This window comes from Macaca mulatta, chromosome 11 (genome assembly GCF_049350105.2).
Source record: "Macaca mulatta isolate MMU2019108-1 chromosome 11, T2T-MMU8v2.0, whole genome shotgun sequence".
NCBI lineage: Eukaryota > Metazoa > Chordata > Mammalia > Primates > Cercopithecidae > Macaca > Macaca mulatta.
In genome coordinates this window covers 2,086,450-2,104,375 of record NC_133416.1, presented here as the reverse complement: position 1 = coordinate 2,104,375, position 17,926 = coordinate 2,086,450, and the positions used below count along the sequence as shown (strand labels likewise).

At 38.3% G+C, this 17,926-nt stretch overlaps 1 protein-coding gene across 4 annotated transcripts in view; it reads right to left on the bottom strand.

Annotated features, from left to right (window-relative positions):
* ERC1 (ELKS/RAB6-interacting/CAST family member 1) overlaps positions 1 to 17,926 on the bottom strand; it is a 500,457-nt gene that overhangs the window by 222,571 nt on the left and 259,960 nt on the right. For all 4 annotated transcript variants that reach the window (XM_077953260.1, XM_077953262.1, XM_077953261.1 and 1 more), the window contains one exon: positions 9,619 to 9,779. In XM_077953260.1, the coding sequence (XP_077809386.1) occupies positions 9,619 to 9,779 (161 nt within the window). The remainder of the gene's footprint in view (positions 1 to 9,618; positions 9,780 to 17,926) is intronic.

The window sequence follows — 17,926 nt, the reverse complement described above, 5'->3', positions numbered from 1 at the left end:
GTGGCTCAAGCCTGTAATCCCAGCACTTTGGGAGGCCGAGACGGGCGGATCACGAGGTCAGGAGATCGAGACCATCCTGGCAAACACGGTGAAACCCCGTCTCTATTAAATACAAAAAAAAAAAAACTAGCTGGGCGAGGTGGTGGGCGCCTGTAGTCCCAGCTACTTGGGAGGCTGAGGCCGGAGAATGGCGTGAACCCGGGAGGCGGAGCTTGCAGTGAGCTGAGATCTGGCCACTGCACTCCAGCCTGGGTGACAGAGCGAGACTCTGTCTCAAAAAAAAAAAAAAAAACAAAACATTTCATTCTAACCACTTATTCAACTGTGAAACACAAAATTTCACATTTGAATTTTCATTCAGTTCAAAATGATTCCTAATATTCCTTCTTCTCTAAGCCATGGTATTTAGAATTATGTTATCTAATTTCCAAACATTTTCTAAGTATCTTATTAACTTCTAACTGAATTCTACTATTGTTAAAGAACAACTCCAACATATCTCAGTCTTCTGAAATTTACTGAGACTTACTTTTAAGGCCCAGCATATGTTCTGTATCTGTGAAACTTCCATATGCACTTTAAAAAACATGTATTTTCTTCAGTTGTTAGATACAGTATTCTATAAATGCTAAATAAGTCAAGTTAATAGTCTTTAGATCTTCTGTATTTCTGATTGCTTTTGTTTATTGACTAATTCTATCAGTTTCTAAGGAACAGAGGTCAAAATCCCCAGTGATGACTGGTGACCACAGATCTGTTTGACCTTTAGTTCTGTCAGTCTGTCCTTCATGAATTTTAAAGCTCTATTAGATATATATTTACAAGGATTATTATGTCATTCAGATGTATTGTCTGCTTTGTCTTTATGATATGCTCTTTTTTTTAATCACTGGGAATACTCCTTGTCTGGAAGTCTCCTTTGTCTGATATTAATATAGCTATGCCAGGTTTCTTATGATTACTATTTCCAAGAACTACCTTTTTCCATTCTTTAATTCCAGCCAGTGTTTATGATAGTATAGGTCTTATGTACAGCACACAATTGAGCCTTGCTTTTTTTTTTTTTTTTCTAACACACCCATTCTAATATCTCTGTCCTTTACTTGGTGTGTTTAGCATATTTCATTTCACCATAAACATTGATATGGTTGAATTTAAGTCATTCATTTGTTGTTCCTGTTCTTTGTTCATTTGTTGTTCCTTTTCTGCCTTTATTGGTTGGATAAATGAAATAATTTTTTTTTTTTTTTGACGCGGAGTCTTGCTCTGTGCCCCAGGCTGGAGTGCAGTGGCGCGATCTCGGCTCACTGCAAGCTCCGCTCCCCCGGGTTTACGCCATTCTCCTGCCTCAGCCTCCCGAGTAGCTGGGATTACAGGCACCCGCCACCTCGCCCGGCTAATTTTCTTGTATTTTTAGTAGAGACGGGGTTTCACCGTGTTAGCCAGGATGGTCTCGATCTCCTGACCTCATGATCCGCCCGTCTCGGCCTCCCAAAGTGCTGGGATTACAGGCTTGAGCCACCGCGCCCGGCCATGAAATAATTTTTAGCATTGAATTTTATTTCCTCTATTAGCTCTTCAGGTGTTTTTTCTTTTCTTTTTTCCTTTTCTTTTTTTTTTTGTGACAGAGTCTCGTTCTGTCGTCCAGGCTGGAGTGCAGTGGCACCGTCTTGGCTCACTGCAACCTCTACCTCCCAGGTTCAAGCGATTCTCCTGCCTCAGAATCCTGAGTAGTTGGGATAACAGGCACCCGCCACCAAACCCGGCCAGTTTTTGTATTTTTAGTAGAGATGGGGGTTTCACTGTGTTGCCCAAGCTGGTCTCAAACTCCTGACCTCAAGTAATCTGCCCGCCTTGGCCTCCCAAAGTGCTGGGATTACAGGCATGAGATATGGTGCCTGGTCGCTCTTCGGGGTTTGTAAAATTTTTCTTGTTATTATTCTGGTAGTTGCTCTACAGCTAACAATATGCACCTTATCAAAGTCTATTTAGATTAGAAATTGTACTACTTCACATCTAACACTTCATAATTTTTTTCTTTCTTTCTCTCTTTCCTTTTCTTTTTTTTTTTTGTTAGAGACAGGATTTTACTCTGTCAATCATGCTAGTGTGCAGTGGCACAAACAGAGCTCAGTGTAAACTCAAATTCCTGGGCTCAAATGATCCTCCAGTCTCAGCTTCCCAAAGCACTGGGATCACAGAATGAGCCACCATGCCCAGCCAACACCTCATATTTTCTACTTCACGAACCTAACAACCTTACAATTCTACCTCCTAATATTTTGGGATACTGTTGTCCTATCTCTCACTTTTACACATATTATAAATGCCAGCTCATCATGTTATTTTTACTTTAAAGCTTTAGTTGTCTTTTAAGGGAATTCTGAAAAGAAAAAATACATTTTCTATATGTATCAACAGATTTACCATGTCCGTGTTTTCTTTTTTTTTTGGCGGGGGGACAGAGTCTCACTCTGTCACCGAGGCTAGAGTGTAGTGGTGTGATCTTGGCTCACTACAGCCTCCATGTCCTGGGCCCAGGAATCCTCAGTCTCAGCATCCCAAGTAATTGGAAAAAAAGGTATGAGCCACTATCCTCAAAAGAAAGAAAAATTTCTTTTCTTTTTTTTTTTTTTTTGTAGAAACAGGGTTTTGTCATGTTGTCTAGGCTGGTCTCAAACTCCTGGACTCAAGCGATCCTCCTACCTTGGCCTCTCAAAGTGTTGAGATGACAGGCATGAGCCACAGTGCCTGGCCCATGTCTGGTGTTCTTCATTCCTTCCTGTAGATTCATGTTCCCATCTGGATTCATTTCCCTTCAGCTTGAAGAACACCCATTAGCATTTCTTGTAGCGTGCTTTCTAGAGATGAATTCTTTTCATATTTGTTTATATGAAATTGTCTTTATTTAATCCTAGTTTTTAAAGGATCTTTTTCTCTGGTTACAGGATTTTAGGCTATTTTTTTTTTTTTTTTAGTACCCTAAAAGAAGTTCCATTGTCTTCAGGTCCTCACTGTTTCTGAGAAGGACTCAGCTATCATAGTTTATATGTGCTGTGCCTTTTTTCTTAGGCTGCTTTTACTTTTCTCTGCATATTTTGTTTCCAGCGACTAGATTATGATATTTCTAGTTGTGATTTTTTATTTTTCGTATTTATCCTGCCTGGTTTCACTTAGTTTCCGGGATTTGTAAATCAAAGATTTATGGTTTCAAATTAAATTAGAGAAATATGTTGGTCATTTTTAAAAACTATCTTTCATGTGCTTCATTCTCACTCTTTTATCCTTCCAGTGTTCCAGTTACATGCATGTCAAACCATCTGAAACTGTCCTACATGTCACGGAGGCTCTGTTCATTTGGTAAAAATCCTTTTGCTCACTGTTCTATAAACTGAACAATTTCAATTGATCTATTTTGAAGTTCACTGACTCTTTCTTTTGACAGCTCTAATTTGCCATTAAGACCATCCACCAGGTCGGGCGCGGTGGCTCACGCCTGTAATCCCAGCACTTTGGGAGGCCGAGGCTGGCGGATCACGTGAGGTCAGGAGTTGGAGACCAGTCTGACCAACATGGAAAAGCCTCTTCTCTACTAAAAATACAAAATTAGCCGGGCGTGGCGGCGCCTTCCTGTAATCCCAGCTACTCGGGAGGCTGAGGCAGGGGAATTGCTTGAACCAGGGAGGCGGAGGTTGCGGTGAGCCGAGATGGCGCCACTGCACTCCAGCATGGGCAACAAGAGCGAGACTCCATCTCAAAAAAAAAAAAAAAAAAAAAAAAAGACTATCCAATAAATTTTTCATTTCTATTTCAATTATCAAATTTCCATTTTCATTTTACGATTATTACTTTTTTGAGATAGGGTCTCGTTTTGGTGCCCGGGCTGGAGTACAGTGGCACAATCAAAGCTCACCGCAGCCTCAATCTCCCAGGCTCAAGTGATCTTCTCGCCTCGCCCTCCAAGTAGTTGGGACTATAGGTGGGCACCACCACACCTGGCTGATATTTTAAAACATTTTTGTAGAGACAAGTTCTCACTATGTCAAATTTCCATTTTAAAATAGTCTTCCTTTCTCTGTTGAGATTTCCTGTCTATTCCATCACCAACATGACATTTTTCTCTCATTCTTTGATGTCTATTTATAACGGTGAATTTAGTTTTTTTTGTTTTTTCTGTTAAACCGAATAGGACTCCTCAGAGGTGATTTCTACTGCACGCTCCTTTTCTGCTCTACAGATCACATGTTCCTGACTCTTTACATGGCTGGTAATTTTTAAAAGTTCAACATGGGATATATTGCAAATATGGTTCTGTTAATTTCTTCTGAGGAGCAGTGATTTTTATTCTGGTACATGCAAGTCAGTTAATAGTTGACTCCCTGCACTTGTATAGGTTTGGATTTAACCTTTGACAGGCGGATCTGCTGAGAGCTCAGGATATTTCCCAGGCTTCTCCATCTCAGTGAGACTCACCGTCCAAATCTGGTCTACCCTATAAGACTTAACGGGGGCCTCGGTTTACTAGTCTTAGCCTGGGTCTAGAGTAGGCCTGATATTAGAGCATGGTCCTTGCTCCTAAAACCTATCTTTTTTGTTATCTCAGCTAGATAACTGAAGTGAACAAGGATTTCTCCATGTTGACTGGGTTGGAACTGCAGATCCCCACTGCTCTAACATTACGATTCCACTCTCATTCTGTAGCATCTAATCTCTGGTAAGCCTTGGGCAGTCTCACTCAGTGAACATGTAGCCTAGTCCTCAGCCAGGAATCATGACGTCTGGCCTCCAACTTCTCCGTAGTATACTGTTTGTATATGAATTACTTCCCTGATTTACACAGGACATTTACGACTGCAGAATCAGGGGACCTCAGGAGGTCATCTGGCCAAAGTAAACAATTTTTAAATCGATGAGGGATCTTAGAGATTTAGGAAACTCTTTCAAATCTGAGTGAGAAAACTGCAAACCTGAAAAGTTAAGTTATTTCTCCAGGTACAAATACAAAAGTACAAATTGGATTTTCAGTTGTAAATATCATGCTTTGCAAGCATTCAGCTTTACCAACGTAAACATGTTTTTTTAAAAAATCCATTTGATCCTTACAACAACTTCATGAGATGGGTCTAAGTATTATTATGCCTGTTTCATGGGTAAGCAAACTGGCTCAAAATGTAAGCACATCCTTTGCTACACAGAGCATCTTCTAATACTCTTTCATTCAGTAACTTCTGAAAGAAAAGCTGATGATTAAATGGATACGTTACTATCTTTGACATCCATAGCTTGAGGGGAGTTTTACCTATTTGCAGAGTGAGTAGCTACCTATAGGGTATACTCTGGAGGACAATGAAAAAGATGGTCCTGAAAGGAAAATTAAAAAACAAACAAACAAAAAAACATCAAAAATCCAAACAAACCCAAAAACACCTGCCATACTGGTAAATTATATATCAGATTTTCTTCAAATGGTTATTGCAATTAGGTTAAGGCATCAGGTTACCTACCTGCAATAATTAACCTTTTAAATGATTCATTTATATTTGACAAAAGGGATCAGGGTTGATCCTATACCTCCAGCAGAGAAAAAAAGAAAAGATGAGGAAAAAGTAGGACAACAATCTCACTTCCTTCCTCTTATGAGGAGTAGATGACAGACAGTCTTAATTTCATCCCTACACAGGTAAGCACATTTTTACATGTGAACCATATATTGATAGAGAGAGAGAAAGAATTTTGAAAGTTGAAAACAAGAGGGACTTTGGGGGCCTTTACCTGAAAAGTTTAGTTCTTTATTTGCTAGACCTTATTCCAGCCACTTGAGGCTTTTAACATAAAAATACGATTAGAAAGCATGGATTTTTTTTTTAAACGTGGTTTCTTCTATTTGGAAGTTATTTAAAAATAAGTTTAAAATTTAAAGAAGGAGAAAGTCAAAGAACATTTAGGGTTGTTTGTAATTTATTCCAATTCAGGTCACAAGAAAGTAAATAAATTTCTATAGGGTGTGCCGTATAAGAGCACTGAATATCAGGGCAGAAAAAAAGGGGAGCAGAATGAGACAGTTAAGCAAAACTGAGGAGGAGTCCCAAGGGATAGTTGATTGTAGATATAAACTTTGCTTTATAATTTTAACTAGTCCCAGACCCACCAATGCTATTTGTTTATAGCTAAACTGTACAACATATTTTGTTTTCTTTTCCAAGTGTAAAATAATTTTATATTTATGTGGGTTTCCTACATAACATTCAACCTCAGTATTCCAGCCCATTGTGAAAAATGCTTCCAAGTCCACTAAAAGTCTTTTATCATATGTGTACAGACTTTAAAAAAAAAATGGCTTTTGGTGGAAGTATAAATAAATATGACTTTGTGAAGAGTAAACACACTCTTACGTAACTCAGAATGCATTTTCATTTTTATTTTCCCCCCTAAATTGTTACTAGGATATAATTTGGATAACTATATACAATTTCATGGTTAATTTGGAACACTATGTCATAAATCCCTAATGAGATTTTTTTTTTTAATGTCAGCAACCCCATAATTTTTTTTTTTTTTTTTTGAGACAGAGTTTCACTCTTGTCGCCCAGGCTGGAGTAGAGTGGCGCGATCTCGGCTCACTGCGACCTCTGCCTCGTGGGTTCAAGTGATTCTCCTGCCTCAGCCTCCTGAGTAGCTGGGATTACAGTGTGTACCACCACACCTGGCTAATTTTTGTACTTTTAGTACGTGTTGGCCAGGCTGGTCTCAAACTCCTGACCTTGTGATCCACTGGCCTCGGCCTCCCCAATTGCTGGGATTGCAGGTGAGAGTCACCGCATCCAGCCAATTTTTTATATTTTTAGTAGAGACGGGGTTTCGCCATGTTGGCCAGGCTGGTCTTAAACTCCTGACCTCAGGTGATCCACCCGCCTTGGCCTCCCAAAGTGCTGGGATTACTGGTGTGAGCCACCATGCCCGGCCTGTTAACAGCTCTCTTAATTGCAATTGTTCTCTACTTTTCTCTCCTGTCAATAATTTTTAAAATGTCAGAATTTAGTACTGGACTCCTCTTAGGTACATATGAAAATTTATCCTCTGTTTGTGGGAGACCTTTTTTCGGCCAGAAAGCATCTCATGAGTATATAATTTAACACAGAGATAGTTGGATTTTTCTGCCAGCTTTACTTGTTTCCAGAGAAGACCAGTCTTCCAAACATGTCTGTCTAGTCAGTTCAGGAGATTCTAATATTTTTCATTTTTCACCTGTGTTAACATCAACTTTTAAATCATATTTATTTATTTTTTAAGCTCCCAATGAGTATAGTGATTTGTTTAACTTCTACTCGTTGGTTTCATTCTTTGAACGACTTACAACTAACTGCCTGCATATAGGAGGCTACCTATTGAATAGCTCTAAACTCTCAATGAAACCAAAGAGCTCTGCCACCCCTTCCCTGAACAAACCAGTTGTCAGGGCAGTCAAATTCACAGCTTAATAAAAATTCTATTAAAAATAAAAAATGGATCTTGTAAAATTTATTCTGAATGCTGATGTAGGGTGGGACTGCAGGAGGAGTCTGAATGCAGGGCAGTGTCGAATGAACTAGCTCATCTAGAATTCTTAATAGTGAACCTCATGACCTCAACTGATACTTAAAATTTATTACAGTTATTACAGTTGTTATTTTATTATTTTTCCCCTGCTTCCTTTTATCCTTTCTTTCTTAAGGGAAAAAGGCTAACATAAAAGTGGAATAAAAAAGTAATGGTTAACAAAACCTCAGCATAAGGAAGAGAAGAACCATTGTGGGATCTGCCAATAAAAATGTTCCTTCTCTTCAGGGGCTGGCTAACCAATGCAAATGTTTCTAATGCACCACTGGCAGGCTACCAAGTGAACCGTTTTACGTCTCCCCAAACTTACGGTCACCATTTATCTGTAACAGACGCTCAAAAATTACAATAATATATGCTAGGAATGGAGAACAGCTATTAATTCATTTCTCTTGGCTTGATGAGGTCAGGATTATTCCAGAAAACAAGGCTATTCTAGTGCTTTGCTGAAGAATTTTCTATACAAATGGGCCAACTACTTTTCCTCAGGGAAGACTATTTCTTATTCTAGATCCAGAGTCACACATATGCATGTTTCAGCCTCCCTGCACATTTCATTCCCCTCATATTTCCGCCTCTCAAGCTCTCTAGGTAGACTAAGTGTTTTTACTTGTTCAATGATCAATAATTGAATAATTTAAACCTTTAAAATACGGTGGGTCCTGCAATGACTACAGAGTGAAGAATCTAGTGTCATTGCCAACAGTCACAGGGACGACTTCCCTTTCTCCACTGAAATTTGCAAGCTTTTTTCTCATGATGCTACTTGGAACCCTAACCTCTCTTAATTCTCCCCGTATGCCAATCCACTTCTGGCTTCACTTATGCATTATTTCCAAGACATATCACCTGTAATGTTTTTCTAAAAGGATAGAATCTCAGCCTTGCACTATAGCCCAAGAACGTGAAAGCACAGAGGACACCTCAACATTCTTGGGTTGCAGTCACAATATCGCAATCATCATGTCCCATGAGAATTCATGCTAAGGTATCATGGTAAGATTCTGTACAGCTCTATTATTCAGGTATTCAAAGTTTACTGATATTTCAAAGTAGCAGAAAAGTAATCTGATGTCATTTTAAAGCACTAGTTGGAGTGAAAAAATTTTATTTTAGGCCAAAGACAGACTGTGCATTTACAGAGAAGAAGTGAGCAAGGATTATGTGAGAGAGAACTGACAGCGAAAGGCTGCTGAAGTGGGGACTTAAAATCTGTGACAGAAATAAGAATCTGGCCTTATGAAGGAGAAGAAAACCTATCCTCTGAGACAGAAAAGAAGACAACAAAAATAAGATAACTGCTGACATAACGAAGGTAACTGAGGGATCCCACGATAGACCTGGTTTCAGTAAAATAATAGTAGGGCCTTTAGGTAAGGGGAAGGCAAAAAGACATGTTTGTTTTAAACAGAAGGTTACTGAGAAGAAAAAGAAATATCTACGATGTATTAGCAGATGTATACATGCTTCAGAACAGATTATAGTCTCAGCAACCTACAAAATGTGGGGGAAGCAGGAAAATGTTGTATAGCAAAGTTTTGCTAAAAGTGACAATTTTCTAAAAGTTGGTTTTCAGTATGGCAAAATGTTAACTATTGAATCTTGGAGACAGGTATATGGGGGTTCATTCTCTCTACTTGTGTGTACCTTTGGAAATGTTTACAATAAAAAATGTGTTTAAAAAGTGCCTTGTCTTCCTACGACCTCAGAACCAATAACCCTCTTCCCAGTAAGCTCACCATTTTGCCTGAACTTTCCAGAAGATTTTAGGAATCTCAGAGAGTTAACTACACACAGATATGTATATGCCAGAGGATTTAAAATTCATTAGAGGAACCAAAAATATTTCTATTTGATCAGGATTTGTTCCACCTTTGACCAGATTTATTCTAGAGAGTGAGAAGTACAAGTCAGCATTAAAATTAGGTAAGTGTACTGGGGAATCCACAGAGCCAGACGAAGACAGGGAGAAACAGCATTTCCACGGAGCCTGTGCTTGAAGAGTAAGACACAAACACTTACTTCATCTCCAGAACTTCCTCTAAGTGCTTCCTTCTCTCCGCCCGGAGATTAGTCAAGTGAGTTTCCTTTTCTGCCAGAGACTGCTGGGTGGAGGACAGCTTTGCTTTCATGGACTCTAGTTCCTGCTTTACTTTCTCCATGGCCATCAGTAACTCCTCCACCTATCACGAATATGGGAAGGAGAAAAACAGAACATCTCGATCAATTAAAGTCAGAGGACCTGGGTAACAGGCAACTCCTGGGTCCAGAAAATTGAAGAGACACGGGAACACATTAAAAATTCTGTACTCTTTCTGGATCAGATATGTGTATGTATATATCAAGAATCAATATAGCAGATAATAACATCCCTACAGTATAATAATTATACAGTATATAATTATACTATATAAGTTTCGGTCGGAAAGAAAATACATGCAAGGGTGTCGAGTCATCAGTTAATAAGCCGCACGCTGCCACCGACAATACCTTTTAAGGAAGTTCTCTGGAAATGACCCAGAAATTTCCATGGAAATAATATAATACAAACATAAATATAAAAAAACAAAATAATATACAGAATGATTTTAGGAAATAAAATATATAAACTTGGCTAATGTTAATAACAGATTTCCTGTATACATAGATGAATAATTTTTAGTCCTTTAAACTAAAATTTTCCTATTTACGTCATTAAAAAGAATTTCTTTTTAAAGAAACTGCTAGAATTCAATCAGACAATTTCTTGCTCTAAATCCAGGTAGGTAAGGTTTCTTTTTTAAGGAAGGCAGGAAGGAAATATATACCTATATACCTATATAGATATGTGTGTGTGTGTGTGTGTGTGTATATATACATGTGTGTGTGTATATATATGTGTATATATGTATATATATATGTATATATATGTATATATGTGTGTGTGTATATATGTATGTGTATATACACACACACACACACACACACACACACACACACCGGATAGAAAGGAGACAGAATGCTTTAAAAATGACATGGGGGGGAGGAAAAAAAAAGCCTTGACAGAAACAGACCTGAAAAACAACAAACAAAAAACCACCAGAGAAGAAAGACGAAATGCTAAAACACAAGGAAAAGAAACTAAGAGAGCAACGTAAGTACTTTATCAGTAATTTCCACTTATTCCAGGTGGCTACCAAATCAGAATTATTTAAATAAACATGTTCATTTTAATTCAGAAGCAAATGTAACCAAACAGCCAACGGCATCAATTACAACAGTTTATGTTAAGTTGTTAATTGCCAAGAAATAATCTTGGTAATAACCAGACTTTTCAGAAGTAAAGGGCAGGGCAGGTAGAGGTGGGGCATTTGCCATTCATTGACTCCTACATAAGCCCCATTTGTGTGAGGCTAAAACAGAGAAGCCTAGAGTCAAAAATCAGCATAACAAATCAAAGTTGTTTCACTGATCCTTGGAAATTAGTGCTTCATACCCAAACAAAGTTTCCATGTTGATTGGTAACAGCTGTTAAACAATGATAGTAAGCAGATGCATTTAGTTTTTTTGGCACCTGAATTATTTTATCCTTCCAGAAGTCAGCAAGTAAAATGTCTTCTGCTAACAGCATCCTCACAGTCCCAGTTGCCATAAGAATACATTGTTAAGGCCAGGCGCTGTGGCTCACGCCTGTAATCTGAGTACTTTGGGAGGCCAAGGCAGGTGGATCACCTGAGGTTAGGTGTTTGAGACTAGCCTGGCCAACATGGAGAAACCCTGTCTCTAATAAACAAAATGTATTATTGCTATGTAATACATTGGGATGTGTATTCACATATCTGCAAGCTTTACATGAACATATACCACTGATTCAATTTTATCAGTTTAATTCATGTAAAATTTTATCTAAATAAAATTTAGACTATTTTATCTATTTTATCTAAAATAGGGTACAAATAATACATCAAGCTATGTTTTTATAACATAAAATCAGTAATGGATAAGAACCATTTATAGGAGCTCCAACACACAAAGCACAGGATGTGTCTATCTTTCATGAACTTATCTTAAACAGATCTCAAAAAATCTTCCTCCCATCCTGTCTTTTGCCACTCCAGGCAACCAACATTGTCACTTCCTTACATAACTTCGACAGATATTTTACATATATACCAGCAAGCATGTATAAATGACCTATTCCTCCTTTTTCTACACAAATGCAAGCCCATTCCATACATACTCCTATGCATTTAAACATTTGAGGAAACTTTTTATAAAATATAAAATAAACATAGAAAAAAATACACAAATAAAAATGTACAGCCTTAAGAATTTTCTGAGTGAACACACGTATGTAACCAGCACACAAAATAAACTAAACGTTACCAGTACCCCAGAAACTGCCCGCATATCCCCTTTGCAGATAGTAACTGGAGTAAAAGAGTATTCTGTCTTTTAACACTCTAGATTAATTTTGACTGTTTATTTTTCATTTATACAAATGAAATTATGTAGTATATAATTTTACAGATTTTTAAAATCAGTGAGATTCATCCAGGTTGCACGATGCAATTATCATAACTGTATGGTATGCCATTGTGTGAAAATACCAACATTTACTTAAAGCACTTGTAATAATGAGCAGTTCTTAATTTTAATGGAGTTTAATCAATTTTCTCCTTTATATTTCTTATATGCTCAGAGCTTTTCGTATACTGAAAAAGATTTTCTCTACTTCAAGGTCATGAGAATACTCTCCTATCCTTTCTTATAAATGCTTTATTGTTTCATGTTTTCATTTACAATACATATGCAACCGATTTTGGCATACATTGTAATGGTTAAAATTCATTTTTATTAGTATGAAGATAGAAGAATTTCAAAAGTCATGGTTAGAAGAAACTTACTACCTACTTTGCAAAAGATTATAGCTTTACAGACTACTCATAAATTGTAGGAAAAAATGTAGGGTCCAGCCCTACGGGGCCTGTGGGTTTTCTCTGTGTGTGCAGAGATGAGAGATCACAGAAATAAAGACACAAGACGAGATAAGAGAAAAGACAGCTGGGCCCGGGGGATCACCAAGACGCAGAGATGGGTAGTGGCCCCGAACGCTTGCACTCGCTGCTATTTACTGTGTTCTAGGCAAGCGGGCAGGGTAAGAAGTGTGAGTGATCTCAAATGACTGATAAGGTTATGCGAGTCATGTGTGCATCTGACAGGGGGCCTTTCCCTTTAAGGTAGCCGAGGCAGGGAGGAAGGACAGCGTCCATCAGCATTTCTTGTATGCACTTCACAGAAAGATCAAAAGACTTCAATACTTTTACTAATTCTGCTACTCCTGGAGGAACCAGGTGTACAGGTGGAATGTGAACGTGGACAAGGAGTGTGACCACTGAAGCACAGCACCACAGAGAGAGGTTTAAGCCTCTGGATGACAGTGGGCAGGCCTGGCTAACGTCAGGCCTCCCACAAGAGGTGGTGGAGCAGAGTGTTCTCGAACTCCCCCAGTCTGCTAAGTACTGGGTGCCTTCCCAGGCACCGGCGCTACCGCTAGACCAAGGAGCCCTCAAGCGGCCCTTATCTGGGTGTGACAGAGGACTCACGCTCTTGTCTTCTGATCACTGCTCAGTGTCCCTTCAGCTCCTAATTCTGTATGGCCTGGTATTTCCTTAGGTTATAACTATAGAACTGAGATTATTATAATAATAAAACAAACAGTAACACTACAAGCTAATGATTTATAATATTCATATATAATCATATCTCTATCCTATTTCTAATATAACTTTTATTATTCTGATTATTTTCTTTCTGATACTGGAACAGCTTGTGCCTTCGGTCTCCTGCCTCGGCACCTGGTTGGCGTGCCTCCCACAAAAAAAGATTTCACAATGTTTTATATTGCACATAACTACCTTACATTTTATGAATGAGCAATGTAAAATATTGCATGCAAAAGAAGGGGCCTACCATATGCATGTATTTTAGAATCAAGAGCAAAGCACTCATGTATATACTCACTACCCGGGAGCTTTGTAAGTGCAATTGCAACTGTATCTCGCTGAATCTCCCACGAAAGGTCATCAGCATTCTTAGTGTTACACCCTTACATGTCTTTATTTTTACCTCTAATGTATACATGCCAAAATAAATCACTGATTTTTTTTACCAGTTTATAAACTTCATATAAACAGTATCTTCTTATTTCATCCAACATTATGCTTTTTTGATGCCTTTTTTTTTTTTTTTTTGAGACAGAGCACTCACTGCATCCTCCACCTCCTGGGCTCAAGCTATTCTGATACCAAAACCAGTGAGGAAGGAAGGGAGGGATTCAGGGAGGGAACTAACTGACTACAGAGGAATATCTCCTGTACAGATGCGAAAATCCTCAACGAAATACTAGAAAACCAAACCCAACATGTAAAAACTGAGATTTATCCCAGGAATACAAAGGTGGTTTAACATATAAAAATGAATCGATGTAATTGGCCTGGTTTGAACATCTGTCCCCTCCAAATCTCATGTTGAAATTTGATTCCCAGCGTTGGAGGTGGGGTGCCTAGTGGGAGTTATGTGGGTCATGGGGCGGATCCCTCACAAATAAATTAATGCCCTTCCTCGGGGATGAACTGAGTTCTCATTCTATTAGTTCACTGAGAAAGAACTGGTTGTTAAAAAAAGAGCATGGCACCACCCCGTCTGTCTTGCCTCCTCCCTACCATAAGACCTCTGCAAAAGCTGGCTCCGCTTCACCTTCCACCATGGGTAGAAACACCCTGAGGCTCAAACCAGGTACAGACACCTGTGCTCGAACTTTCAAGTCATCCCGAATCATGAGCAAAAGAAACCTTTTTCATTATAAATTACCTAGCCCAAGGTATTCCTTTATAGCAACACTAAATGGACTCAAGGCTACTGGATATCATATTAATAATACACCGTATTAACAGACTACAAGAAAAAAACTCTATGATCATCTCAATCGATGGAGAAAAAGCATTCGACAAGTTCTAACATCCTTTCATGCTAAAAACACTCAACGAACTGGGAGTGGAAGAGGACCTCTTCAACTGATAGAGGCATCTGTGAAAACCCCACAGGTAATTTCATCCTTAATGACGAAAGGTTGAATGGTTTTCCTCTAAGACGAGGACCAAGAACAAGACCAGAATGTCTATTATCATTTCAATTTAACACTGTACTAGACACAATAGCCAGGGGTATTAGGCCACACAAAAAATTAAAAGGATCCACATCAGAAAGGAAGACATAAACTATCTTTAGTTTACAATGACATGCTTTTGCACACAGAATGATTGCAAGGAATCCACTAAAAATCAATTACAATAAATGAGCACTCAAACGTTGAAGGGCACAAGAGCAATATACAAAAATCAACTGTATGTCCATACACAGCAATGAAAATGAAATGAAGAAAACAATTCCATTTAAAATAACATCAAAAAGAACAAAATATCGAGGCATAAATTTAACAAATGAAATGTAAGATGTATATACTGAAAATGACAAAACACTGTTGAAAGAAATAAGACTTAAATAAAAGGAATATCTATGTTTATGGATGAAAAACTTAATATTGTTAAGATGGCCGATACTTTCCAGGTTCACCATAATCTCTATAAAAATCCAAGCTGTTGTTTTTTTGTGGAAATTGACAAGGTGATTCTCAAATTCACATGGAAATAAAAAGGAGCCAGAATAGCCAAAAACATCTTGAAAAAGACAAAGTTGGAGGGCTACTCATACTTCAAAACGTACTACAAAGCTTCTGGGTTGGTACTGGTTTAATGATGGATAAAGATACCAATGGAAAAGAAATGAGAGTCCAGAAATCAGTCCTAACTTTCTGGTCATAATTTTGACAAGGGTACCAAGCCAGTTCAATGGGGAAAGAAGATTCATTTGAACAAATGGTGCTTGGACAAAAGCCCCAGTACTTCATACTTCTAATTTCTTAATGGCGTTAACTTCCTGATGACACTGGGTCACTTGCCCTGTACTATGTACCACATTCTGAATTCCACCGACTATTTGTTTTCTTTTTTTTTTTGAGGCAGAGTCTCACTTTATTGCCCAGGCTGGAGTGCAGTGGTGCGATCTCGGCTCACTGCAACCTTCATCTCCTGGGTTCAAGTGATTCTCGTGCCTTAGCCACCCCACCGCCAGCTAATTTTTGTATTTTTAGTACAGACAGGGTTTTGCCATGTTAGCCAGGCTAGTCTTGAACTCCTGAACTCATGGGATCTGCCTGCCTTGGCCTCCCAAAGTGCTAGGATTACAGGTATGAGCCACTGCACCCGGCCTTTGTTGACTATTTCTTAATGGTGCCGTTTAATCTGTTCTTCTTGTCCTCGTTTTTCTTCTAAACTGAAAGATTTAAAGGTGTTACGGCTTCGTTAGATTTGGGTTCAGTGTTTTTGGTCTTTTTGACGATAATATTTCATAAGTCAGGCTGTGTAGTTCACAGTATATCACACAAGATACATAACTCGTTGTCTTTCCCATTTTTAACAATAACATTGATTAGTGGGTTCAGGCGACAGCAGTATGATATAAATATTTTTTATTTTAATCAATTTATTTATTATTATTATTTTTTAGACAGAGTCTTGCTCTGTTGCCCAGGCTGGAGTGCAGTGGTGCGACCTCGGCTCACTGCAACCGCTGCCTCCTGGGTTCAAGCAATTCTCCTGTCTCAGTCTTCCGTAGCTGGGATTACAGGTGCCCACCACCACACCAGGCTAATTTTTGTATTTTTGGTAGAGACAGGGTTTTGCCATGTTGGGCAAGTTGGTCTTGAACTCCTGACCTCAGGTGATCTGCCCCCCTCGGCCTCTAAAAGTGCTGGGATTACAGGTGTGAGCCACCACATCTGGCCTGATAGAAATCTTCATTATAAATTTATTAATCTTTTATCAAATTATTTAATCATCTAAATAATATCAGTGAAGTTACACGTTTTATTTGTTTAGGAACCATTTATACTTCTTCTTCCTTCAAATTTCCAGCGACATCTATCCCCACCTTCCCACACACCACCAAATGCTTGTTTTTCTTAGTCTTGCTGACTTAAAGGAGTCATAAACACATTAATGAACACACATTCTAGAAAACAACCCTTTATCAACTACATGTGTAGCCAATTTATTCTTACAGTTTATGGCTTATTTTTTCTTTCCATTATACTGGTTTTTGATAATCAGAAATACAGTTATATGCCATGTAATGCTTTAGTCAACAATGGCCCACATATATGATGGTGGTCCCATCAGATTACAATGGAGCTGAAAAATTCCTATTGCCTAGTGATGTAGCTGCCATCATAATGTTGTAGCACAATGCATTACTCACGTGTTTGTAGTGACACTGGTTAAACAAACCTACTGCACTGCCGGTTATGTAAAAGTATGGCACATACAATTATGTACAATACATAATAATAATGAACAACTGTTCCCGGTTTACGTATTTATTATACTGTACTTATTACTTCAGAGTGTACTCCTTCTACTTTTTTTTTTTTTAAGTTAACTGTAAACCAGCCTCAGGCAGGTCCTTCAGGAGGTATCCAGAAGGCACTGACATCCTAGGAAGAGGACAGCTCCACGTGTGTTATTGTCCCTGAAGGCATTCCCGTGGGACAAGATCTAGAGGTGGAAGATAGTGATACTGATGATCCTGACCCTGTGCTGGCATAGGCTAATGTGTGTGCTTATGTCTTAGTTTTGGGAAAAAAAGTTTTGAAAGGTCATAAAAAAGTAAAAACTTTTTAAAATAGAAAAAAGGTTATATAAGGATATAAAGAAAATTTTTAAAATATATTTATACAGCTGTACAATATGTTTGTGTTTAGGCTAAGTTATTAATTTGTGTTTTAGGCTAAGTTATTACTATAATGCTATAATAAAAGAGTCAAAAAGCTTTAAAAAATTTAACAGTTTATAAAAAAAGTGAGCTTAGTAAGCTAAGGTTAATTTATTATTGAGGGAAGAAAAACATTTAAAAAATAAGCATAGTGTAGCCTAAGTGTTCAGCGTTTATAAAGTCTACAATGGCGTATAGTAATGTCCTAGGCCTTCATATTCACCCACCACTCACTCACTGACTCACCCAGAGCAACTTCCAGCCCTGCAAACTCCACTCATGGTAAGTTTCCTTAACAGATTATCTTTTAAAAAATATTTTATATTGTACTTTTACTGTACTTTTCTATGTTTAGATATGTTTGAATACTAAAACACTTGCCTTTGTGCTACTACATTATTCAGTACAGTAGTGCTTTCTACAAGTTTGTAGCCCAGAAGTGAAGGGCTATACCGCACAG